Here is an 11,360-nt window from a genome sequence, read left to right on the forward strand (position 1 = left end):
AATCCCCGGTTCCATCCATGTTGCTGCAAATGGCATTATTTTGTTTTCTTTTTCCCAGGTGAGTAATGTTCCTTTGGAGAAGGAAATGGCAACCCACTCCACTTTCCTGCCTGGAAAATCCCACGGACAGAGGAGCCTGGTGGGCTGCAGTCCAAAGTGTCACAAAGAGTCAGACAAGACTGAAAAGTAAGCACTCACGTAGTCTTCCTTTGTATACATGCACCGTACCTTCTTTATCCATTCATCTGTTGATAGACATTGAGTCCCCTCCTTTTAAAATGAACTTTATTTTTAGAGCAGTTTCACAGCAAACGTTGTGAAGATGGTCCCTGCACGCCCCTGCACTCGGCCCCCGCATCACCGACAGCTTGGATTTGTAGCGGGCGTCCGTTGCTGTTGGTGAAGCCAGTGAAGTGAAAGTCGCTCAGTCGTATCCGACTCTTTGCAACCCCACAGACTGTACAGTCCATGGGATTCTCCAGGCCAGAGTACTGGAGTGGGGAGCCTATTCCTTCTCCAGGGGATCTTCCCGACCCAGGAATCGAACCGGTGTCTCCTGCATTGCAGGCGGATTCTTTACCAGCTGAGCCACCAGGGAAGCCCTGTGAAGCCAGGGGGACCCCATTAGGACCTCAACTCCTCTCTTCCGTCAGATTCCCTCAGCTTGTCCCCAGAGCCCTTCTTCTGTCGCCAGGATCCTCTCCTGACCCACCTGACGCATGTCTGCTTGGGGTCCTCTCGGCTGCGTTTCGCAGACCATGTCACGCCCTGTCCCACCTAACGGACCTTGACCACCCAGCTGAGGCTGTGTTTCCAGACCCCTCCGCAGCCAAGTGACTCTTTTGCTTCCCTGTCAAGTGGCTTCCCGGGTGGCTCAGATGGTAAAGCATCTGCCTGCAAGGTGGGAGACCCAGGTTCGATCCCTGGGTTGGGAAGATCCTCTGGAAAGGGAAATGGCAACCCACTCCAGTACTCCTGCCTGGAAAATTCCATGGACAGAGGAGCCTGGTCCATGGGGTTTGCAAAGAGTCGGACACGACTGAGTGACTTCACTTAAAATCCACCCTGTAACCTTTATAGGGAATCGCTATGGCAGCCCACGCGTTCCGCCTCCTGGGGGCAATGTCTCCGCCAATTACTCGGGATTCTTATGAACGGGGTGTTGGCTCTTCTCTGCCATCTGTGTGCTTGTGGATTCAGTCCTTTATTTATATCAGTGTGCACTCAGGAAGATCGGCTTTATGCTCTGGGATATAACGCAATACAACGTTCTTGTCTTGCTCAAATTCTTCCCACTTTATCTGCTGGAAGGTCTTTCACTGGCTCCTGTGTCCCTCTGCTCCAGGCTCATCCTGTATACGTTCTGCCCCCCATCCCAGAAACAGCCACGTCTCCAAGGAAGCCTGGCTTGGGGTTTTGCTTTGTTTTGTAGAATAATATTAGAAACCAAGGTCTGGGGCTGGGAGTGCTTGCTGCTCCTGTGGGCTCCTCGTTTCTAGGTCCTCTCAGCTGGGCAAAAGGAAGGCATGTATGTAGCTGTACCAACTGGCACAGAGGCATGTATCTGGAAATACTTCCCCAGGTAACTCTCCCCTGCTCCACGAAGCTACACACGAGTGCAGACTGGTGTCTCCAGCTTTAATGCATCACCGCAGGGATCACCTAACTGTCCCCCGATTACCCACGCACTGTCACTCACCATCCACTCACTCAACTGTTCCATCCCCGGACGCACGCACGCTGGCATCAGAGCTGCCATCCTGCCCTCCTGTGAGGAAATGATGTTATCCACTAGAGACAGTCCCCTGCATGGCTATCTTCTCTTTATATTTACAGACTCTAAAGAGCTGAGCCGACTCATTGGAAAAGATCCTGATGTTGGGAAAGATTGATGGCAGGCAGATAAGGGGGCAACCAAGGATAAGATGCTTGGATGGCATCACCAACGCAATGGACATGAATTTAGGCAGATTCCAGGAGTTGGTGAAGGACGGGGAAGCCTGGCATGCTGCAGTCCATGGGGTCACAAAGAATCAGACATGACTGAGCAACCGAGCAACCACAAACTCCAGACTCCACTGGTTTCCAAGATAACTTCTCTCAGCACCTTCCTCAGCCCTCAGGGAGCTTGCTTCTGGCATGTTTGAAACAGTTCGATGACTTTGGTCACATACAGAAATCCTTCCTGGGATTCCCTCGACTTCCTAAATGAGAGTTGAATTTGTCTAGGTTAAAATTCACTCTTTGTACTAGAAAATTCTACGGGTTTTGAAAAAGGTACTGTGCCACAGGTCCACCATAAGCCGTTCCACTGCCCCCAAATCTTCAGTGCTTATCCAGCCACTCCTCCCCAAACCCCCAAACCCCGATCCCTTTACTGTCTCTGCAGTTTCGCCTTTTCCAGAATTTCATGTGGTTGGAATCATACAGTAGGTCATCTTTTCAGATTGGCTTCTGGCTTCTTTCCCTTACCAATGTGTACTGACATTTCCTCTGTATCTTTTCCTGGCTTGATAGCTTGTTTCTTTTTGTCGTTGACTCATATTCATTTATCTGGATGCATCGCAGTTTATTTACCCATTCATCTACTGCAGGACATCTTGATTGCTTCCAGATTTTAAACATTGTGAATAAAGCTGCTATAAAATCTTATGTGGGCTGTTTGTGAACATACACTTTCAAATTACTTGGATTAATGATACTGAAGAACACCAAAGCTGGATCACCGGAAAGACCATATTTAGCTTTGTGAGAAACCATCACGCTGTCTTCAAAGTGGCTACACCAGACAGCTCCGCTAATAGATGTGTCGTTATTGTCTTAATTTGCAATTGAAAGTGAAAGTCGCTCAGTCGTGTCCGACTCTGTGTGACCCCATAGACTAAACAGTCCACGGAATTCTCCAGGCCAGAATACCGGAGTGGGTAGCCGTTCCCTTCTCCAGGGGATCTGCCCGGCCCAGGGATTGAACCAGGGTCTCCTGCACTGCAGGCGGGTTCTTCACCCGCTGAGCTGCCAGGGAAGCTGAATTGTCTAATGACAAATGCTGTCCGGCATCTTTTCAGATGCCTACTTGCTGTCTTTATGTCTTCTTGGGTGAGATGTCTGTCCAGATTTTGCCCATTTAATAAAGTTTTTCTTTTCCTTATTGAGTTTTAAGAGTTCTTTGCATATTTTGGATACAAGCCTTTTTTTTTTTATCAGATCTGCGTTTTGCAAAGGTTTTGTTTTTCAAGACATTGTCTCTCATGGTAAGACTGCTTTTCAAATGGCGTCTGGGGAGTTTGCACTGCTCATGAAGGAGCCCATGAGACATGGGCACAAATGAAGGCGGAGTTTGCATTTTTCTCCATGAGAAACTGAGCTGGGCACAGGTGCATCCCTGGCTCACACAGGCTGCCAGGGCAAGTCACCGCTCTCTTGTTTATGTCAGAACAAGATGGAACTTTGGGGCCATTTGTAGTTTGTCTGAAATAGCAACTCGGTGCTATGACTTCATTTTAGTTTTCCTTGGTGACCTTAATTATGAAAAATAGGCTATCCCAGGGACTTCCCTGGTGGTCCAGTAGCTAAGACTCTGTGGTTCCAGTTCAGGGGGCCTGGGTTTGATCCCAGGTCAGGGAACTGGATCCCACTTGCCCCAATTAAGGATTTGCATGTCACAGCTAAATATCCGGCATGCCACAGTGAAGATTGAAGACCCTGAGCGCTGCAACTAAGACCCAGCGTGACCAAATAAATAGACAGTCTCTAAAGTTATCCCCAACACTCAGTTCTGTTTGGTCTGCCTTCTCCCCCTGGGACCTTCTCCCCCTGTTACCGTGGCTCCTTGAGCACCTAGGACAGAGCCTGGGGCCCAGACAGGGCCTGATCACTGCGTGTTGGATGTTTAAAAATGAAAGAATGAAAGGACACTTTGCTTGGTCCCACAGAGAGGGGAAGTAACATCTGATTCATTTCGAAAGTGTTATTAACACCTTTGGACAAAACTCGGGGGGTTTCGAGCAGCTCTGCCAAGCACTGCAGGCATCAATTCACCGAGATTTTCTATTTACCTGGAATAATGATCAAACAACAGGAGCAGTGAAAGACCCAGAATCAACAACAGCATTTTCCTTTTACAGTTCATTATCTCCTAGAGGAGAAGGAGAGAGAAGTCCGTTTTAAACAGAGTTGAAAACTCCTGCCACCTCCCCATGACGGACTCGTGGACTCATTCAGACACACTGGGGCGCCAACCCAGGCGTCTGGTCCCAGGATGCTCAGCCCTGGGGAGAGGGCAGGGAGACGGGGACACTTCTGCTCCACTAGGGTCTCCTGGGGGTGCTGGCCACTCCTCTGGGGACTGAGTGCCGTCTTGGAGACCCCTGGGCCTTATCAATGTCCACCTTGGCTTCGCAGAAGACATGTGACAGCGTCTCCACTCGAGAGCAGCGACAGCAAAACGAGGCTGTGACAAGGATGGAGTCCACCCCCAAGGTCAACATTTTCCTCTTTCTCCCCCAGCGATAGTAAGATGCACCATTTGCCCCAAGACTACAGCAGGCTAAGAGCACGTGAGCCTTCTCCAGGCAGACGCTGGGACGGGGATTACAACCTAAACGAAGGCGTCAGGTGCTAACATGGAGACTTGGGCTCTGGCCAACGCCGGGGCTAATGTCCCGTGTTCTGCGCGGGGTCGCTGTGCGCATGTCTGCAGGGCCATGGGCTATGCTCTGAGCAGAGTGGAGACACTGATACTTCACTGCCAGCACCCGGCTGGCCAGCACGCAGCCTGATCCTGCATGGACCAGGAGAGTAGCCGCGTGTGGCCGTCAAGCACGTGAAATGTGGCTGGTCTGAGCTGGGATGTGCTGCAAGTGCCCGAAAGAGACTAGGCCTTAAAGACAAAGGAAAGAACTGTGTCTCATCAGAAGATTTATAGCAATTACATGGATTCGCTGAGCTAAGCACAAATGTCTGACGAAACATACTCTACCTATTTCTTTTCGTCTCCTACTTTGAAAGCCAGCAAAGGCTGGTCACGTCATACTCCAGCTGGACACCGGCCAGGCTTCCACTGCCCTACAAGGGGGCACTGCGTCCCCCACCCCCGGCCCCGTGAACCCAAGTGTATTAGCAATGCCACGGGGCAGGTACCACGGCGGGGGAGTCTCCAGCAGAGTGTCTCAGCAACAACACTCCCGAGGCAGGTGACAAGGCAGCTCACCGGCTTGGATGCTTCTCAAGCGTCTCTCTTTGGGCCTCTCTTTGTAGAGTCCCAAGCCAGACACCCAGGTGGGCTCGCGTGGCGTTGAGCCTTCTGTGGGTGGTGATGTCAGCACCCCCTTTGATGATGTAAGCCCCAGAAAGTCGGGGTCACAATGATGCCTCTGCCGCCCAGGGCTCCTCATGGTTGCCGGACAACAGGACTTTGTCCTGCTTGAAAAACTAAAGGGTATTTTTTTTTTAATATCTATTTATTTAGTTGCGTCGGGTCTTACTTGTGGCACGCTAGATCTTCGTTGCACCATGTGGAGTCTTTCTCTGTGGTGCATGGACTGCTCAGCTGCGTCGCACGGGCTCAGTGGTTGCAGTGCACCCGCTCAGCTGCTCCAGGGCAGGTGGGATCTTAGCTCCCCAGCCAGGGATCAAACCCACGTCCCCTGCCTCGCAAGGCAGGCTCTGACCGTGGGACCATCAGGGGAGTTTCTTATTCTAAATTCTCTTTTGCATCTTACTTCCTCTGCCATCCCTCCCTGCTCCCTAGAGGCTGACCTTACAGGGAGGAGTTTTAAGTAGTTTGTGCACGGTTGTGACAGAGAAGGGTGGCCCTCTCCTCCGCCATTTCCAGGCCGTGGACTCCCCAAGGAGAGCAAACCCTTTCTTCTGCTTTTCAGCATATTTTTTAAGTACATCTTTCTGATTATAGAAATAACACGTTTCAAGTTATAAGATCTGTCAGATGCGTTAAAGCATCTGGGGTGTGGGATGGGGACGTGTGTGCACAAATACGTGTGTGTGCGTGGGTATGCTTTGACACACGTGCATGTTTGCATGTATGTACTTGCGTGTCCATGTCTGTCATCGTTCCTGGAGCCGATCATCCAAAGCTGTTTTTCCGTGGGAAGGTGACCCCGGCAGGCACGGGGGTGAGGGTGGTGGGGACAGGCTGTGGACGCTCCTCTCCCGGGCTCAAGAATCCAGCCCCTTCCAGCAGCCCTGGAGGGCCCTTCAAGCAGGCGTCACCCTAGACAGAGTCACGGGGCCCCAGCGCCAAAGCACTGAGCGCCCTGCTTGTCCCGTGGGGTCGTAGACGCCCTGACCCCGGGAGGCATGTCAGAGCTGTGCTGTGGCCTCAGCCGTCCTCCATGACAGAGCCTGTGACCTTCCAACCAGATCCCAGGGGCTGCCGGTGTGCAGAGAGCACTTCTGTGAAAAAGTGCCTCCCGGCCCGGCCTCCAGGAATCTGGCTCGCGGACCAGAGGCACCTCCTGAGACTGGGTGCTTCACTCTAACCCTAGAGCCTGGACATAGGTGCTCAATAAAAAACAAAATTCTATCAACACATAAACCGTGTCTGTTCTCTAAAATAGGACTTAGCGTCTGATGCCCTAGTTGGTCCAGCTCAGCCTGCACCCTGACCACCAGCCCGCCTTGTGCCCGGATGCACCAGGGGAGTGAGGACCTGTCCATCAAAGCTTAGGACCGTGACCTGCACGTGTGGCTGCCAGGACCTCTCAGTGCTCTGAAATCAGAGCACCCAGGCCAGGCTGGGCTGGAAGGGGTGCCGTCCTCTGCCACTTGCATCCAAAGGCTCGGATAGGCCCCGGTGCCACCCGCCTGTATGGCTGGTGGGGCTTCAGGCCAAGACACCAGCCTGTCCCCACTTCCCTTTACGACTTCAGACCCAGCCAGAGCCCCATCTGGGCAGCAGCCAGAGCCAGCCATCGCCTGCGGAGGACGGGGGCGGCCGCAGCGGCTTTTGGCCAAGTTCCCGGTAAGCAGAGGCCTGTGCAGAGGATGCAGAAGAGCTGGGGCCGGAAACCACAGCACAGGGAGGTGGATAAAGGCTGCGGGCAGCAGGCAGGCCGGGTGCCCACCCACCGGAGGGCATGGCGCTGCTTCTGCTGAGCCTGGGGCTGGGCCTGGTCTGCGCCCAGGATTTCAACCCCCGGCGCATCGTGCAGAGGAACTATGATATTTCCAAGGTGGGGCTGCGGTTCGGGCCCTCCCCGGGGGTCTGGATGCTGGGTGGGAGCCGCATGTCCAGGGCTGGGCCCCGGGAGGGAGCAGGCACCAAGAAGTGAGGACGCCCGCACCCACCACGGCCTCTGCCCTCCAGGTCTCTGGGACCTGGTACTCCATCTCCATGGCTGCAAGTGACAGGAAGCGGATAGAGGAGGGCGGAGACCTGAGGATCTTCATGGAGGGCATTCAAGTCATAGAGGACGGTGGTCTCAAGCTCAGTTTCCACTTCATGTGAGTGTAGTCCCCATCCTCCGGAATTGGGGAGCATGGAGGCCCCTGCCCACCCTGCCCCGCTGCGGTCTCACCCCCACCTGCATCCATGTGGATCGGTGTCTGACCAAGCTGGGGGTGAGGGGGCACTGTATGTGGGGCAGGGGGCACCGGGTGGGGGGCAGCAGAGTGCTGAGGCTGGGGCAGGGGTTCAGGGGACGCGGTGACGGGGTGGGGAGGGGTGAGGGGCGCTGGTCACACGCGGTTGGGTAGGGTTGCGCTGTGAGCATCACCCACTGGGCTCCAGGTTGCATGCAGAGTGCACGACCGTGGCCATGGTCTGCGGCAAAACAGGCAAGAGCGGGGAATACACCATCAACTGTAAGTGGACCCTTGTCTGACAGCCCCACTCCAGGTGAGCCCCGATTTAGGAGTTTATGGGACCCCCTGACAGCTGACCCCAAAGCAAGAGGGGTGGGCCTGGCCTGTAAAGGGCGGCGGGAGGGCCAGCGGGGGCGCGCGCATGGGGAGCTCTAGAGCATCGGGGCCCCCACCGGCCCCTGCACGCTCGAGAGTCCGTGGCGCGGGGCCCAGGGGCTGCAGGCTCTGAGCAGAGCTTCTGCGCAGACCTGGGGGAGAACAGCCTGCGGATCCTGGAGGCCGACTACCAGCGTTACGTCATCTGGCACATGCAGAGCTCCAGGAACGGGACGGCCTCGCAAGTGCTGGCGCTCTACGGTACGGCGGCCCGGGGCCCCTCCGCGCTGCCCGCGGCCCGTCCCCGGGGAGGTGCGGGGCTGGCCAGGCCTTGAGGTGCCCGCAGCCCGTGGCATCATAGGGTAGAGGCCCACCTCTTCCAGGTGCTCCACACCTGCCACCCCTTCCCCTCGCCTCCCCTCCCCACACGACCCCAAACTTCTGTCCACAGGACGGTTCCCAGAGCTGAAATCCAGCTTCCTGGACAGATTCGACAAAGCCTGCAAATCACACGGACTTGGCCCAGAAAAGATCATCCCCTTCAGCAACCAGGGTAGGCGTCACTGCCTTCCATGCCAGCAGCCTGGGCTGGCAAGGCACTCAAGGGGATAGGGGGTGGGGATGGGAGCCCAGGGCCTGGGGTGGGGCAGGGACCTCAGACAGTCCCTGTCTGAGAACCTGACTGTCTTCTCAGATCCCTGTTACACGAGGTCGAGGCACCCATCCAGGCCTTCTGGTGCGTGAGCTCAGCTGGGGGCTGGCCGGGTGGCAGAAGAAGCCGGAGGGACTGTGGGGGTCCCCTCTCCAAGCCCATCCCTCACCCTGCATGCGGGGTTCATCCTGCCCCCAAAATAGGGAGCCTCCTGGGGTGGTGGGGGCTCGGCAAACATGCCTGCTTCCAGGTCTGGGGTGGCTGTAATGCTGGACTGCAAACCGGGCCCCAAAAAGCAGCAGTTCATCTTCTTGCAGTTCTGGAGCCCAGAGGCTGAAATCCAGGTGTGAGCAAGGCTGAGCTCCCTCTGGAGGCTCCAAGGGAGGGTCCCTCCTGCCTCTCCCAGTTCCCTGGGCCCGTGGCCACATTACGCAGTCTCAGCTCCTGGTCACACTGCTCGTCCTCTGGGTCCGTGTCTCTCTCCTTCGGTCTCTTTTGAGGACATGTTGTTGGAGCACGGACTACCGGCCTTCTCCAGGACAACCTCATCTCAAGATCCTCACCCTCATCCCCTCTGCATAGAGCTCTTCCCTAAACAAGATCCCGTTCCCAGGTTCCGGACACTGAGATCTGAGGGCAGATGTATTGTTGGGGTTGGCGGGACTGTCCACCACACAAAGGCTCCTTCTCCAGCTGACCTCCCCTCTCAGGATCCAGCCTGGCCCCTGTAAGCTCACCCCCTCTTCCTGCAGGGACTGGCCCGCTAGAGCATCTCTTCTGAGAAGCAGGGACCTGCAGGCCCCTCTGATGAGGGTCTGCGAGGTTTGGAAGGGAGGGGTCCCCAAGCTCGTCCACCAGGCCATGCGCCTCTCTACTCCCTTCCCTCTCATACCAGTGACCCTGCCCTCACCCCACCTCTTGGCGAGTTCACTGGGGGACACTGAGCATCCCACAGTTGCTTCGTGGCTTAGAAGTTGACTGTCCACTGGGCATCCACCCAAGAGACATTGAGATCATGTCCACACCACGACCTCTGGGCACCTCTGCCCAGCATCCCCCAACTGTGACAGCCCGGGGCTCCCTGCAGGCCAGCAGCCGAACAAAGTGTGGTCGAGCCTCACACCAGAGACCACGCAGACGATGGGCCTCCAGGGAGTCAGGTCGAGTGAAAGCAGCCCACCTCCAAGGCTTGGTCTCCCGGTGACAAAATCGCAGCCATCTCAGGGGGCAGCAGCGGGAGGGGCCCTGGAGGAGGGCAGGGCTCTCACGGGGCCGGAGGCTCTGGGCAGCTGCGGACACGGGTGCCGGGCAGGAAGGACAGAGCATCTGCAAGGGTGGGTGGTACCCACCCCAGCATGGGTGGGGGCAGCGTGCTGCCCCGTGGCCCTGCAGGAGGTCGGCATCAGGAGAGTGGACGAGGGGGACTGGGTGCTCTCTGCATTTGTTCTCACACCTGCCTGTGAATCTCCAGTGCTCGCAAAATAAAAGGTTAAAGAGAGAGAGTTGGTCCTTCCTTCCCAGAAAATGCTACTAGGCTCCTTCCCTTCCCAGGGCCTGGGGCGCTTCAAGCCAGCCCTGGCCTCACCGAGGCCCAGCCCTTGCCACCCCAAGGGCCCCTGCCCCCATCCCAGGGTTCCCTCCGCCTCCCCAGCCTGCCCTCTGAATAGGGACCAGACTACCCCCGTGTGCTTGCCAAACCCCTACCTGCCTGCAGTGCAGCTCAAGGCCGGGTTGAGGGGGGCACCCTCCCAGGGTGAGGAGGAGTCGGCCCCATCCCTCCCTCTGCAGGGGAGCACAGCCTGCTGCCCTGGAAACCTCGCGGATGGGGGCCAGGGCTGCGTGGAGGACCAGGAAACCCACCCCGCCCAGCACCACTGTCTGTTCAGTCGCTGAGTCAGCTGCCCTGGGAACGGGACCCAGGCGGAGGGGATAGAGAGCTTTGAGTCACTTCCTAAGGAGCCAAATGCAGGACAAGGAGACTCCATCTGGATGGCCTGGAGCCTGGGGCAGCCCACACTCTCACGAGCCCGGCCTCCGGCTCCCTATCTGGAACCCCACTCCAGCCTGTTGGACCATGGCAGGGGACACGCAGGAAGCTGCCCACGCAGCTGGGGCCTGCGGGTGTGGAAAGCTGGTGTCTAGGGAGAACTGGGGCAGCCCAGAGGGACGCTTGGGTCGGGGCTCATGACTCTGGACCACAGGGAAGCAGCATCTGCTCCAGAAGGAGGCTCAGAGGGGAGCTGAGCCCACGGCAGGGTGTCCCCAAGCTGCTGGCTGTCTGAGCCAGGCTCTGGAGCTCTGTGTGGGACTGGGGCTGCCCACTGCCCACCGCAGACCCAGAGACCCCCAGGTGGAAGGAAACAGGTGCAGCGGGCAGCGAAGTTGGAGCCCACAGTCCACGGTCAGAGCTCAGGGGTGAATATCCGGAGGAAACTCTAACTTGAAAAGATACACGCACCCCAGCGTTCACCGTCTCACTCTTTACAGCAGCCAACGCACGGAGGCGACGGAGGAGACCTAAATGTCCACCTGCGGGTGGATGGATACACAAGACGCACACACAGGCAAGGGGATACTTATTTAGCCATTAAAAAGAATGACACAATGCCATTTGCAGCGAGATGGATGGACCTAGAGATTACCACACTAAGTGTAGTAAGAAAAAGATAAATGTCATATAATATCTCTCGTGGAATCTAAAAAAATAAACGAACTTATTTACAAAAGAGAAACAGACTCACAGACACAGAAAACAAACTTGTGGTTACCGACGGGGAAAGTGGGGTACATA

At 56.1% G+C, this 11,360-nt stretch overlaps 1 protein-coding gene across 1 annotated transcript; it reads left to right on the plus strand.

Annotated features, from left to right (window-relative positions):
- The first annotated feature begins 7,094 nt into the window (after positions 1 to 7,094).
- On the plus strand, positions 7,095 to 9,350 carry LCN9 (lipocalin 9). The gene is made up of 6 exons (XM_040225737.1): positions 7,095 to 7,190; positions 7,325 to 7,461; positions 7,748 to 7,821; positions 8,035 to 8,229; positions 8,369 to 8,470; positions 9,322 to 9,350. The coding sequence occupies exons 1-6, from the start codon at positions 7,095 to 7,097 to the stop codon at positions 9,348 to 9,350; spliced, it is 633 nt and encodes a 210-aa protein (XP_040081671.1).
- The last annotated feature ends 2,010 nt before the right edge of the window (positions 9,351 to 11,360 follow it).

This window comes from Oryx dammah, unplaced genomic scaffold (genome assembly GCF_014754425.2).
Source record: "Oryx dammah isolate SB20612 unplaced genomic scaffold, SCBI_Odam_1.1 HiC_scaffold_25, whole genome shotgun sequence".
Taxonomy (NCBI): Eukaryota; Metazoa; Chordata; class Mammalia; order Artiodactyla; family Bovidae; genus Oryx; species Oryx dammah.

Coding starts and splice junctions, on each gene's coding strand:
- LCN9 (XM_040225737.1), top strand. CDS start 7,095: ATGGCGCTGCTTCTGCTGAGCCTGGGGCTGGGCCTGGTCTGCGCCCAG. Junction 7,191..7,324: donor GGAACTATGATATTTCCAAG/GTGGGGCTGCGG, acceptor TCTGCCCTCCAG/GTCTCTGGGACCTGGTACTC. Junction 7,822..8,034: donor CGGGGAATACACCATCAACT/GTAAGTGGACCC, acceptor CGCGGGGCCCAG/GGGCTGCAGGCTCTGAGCAG.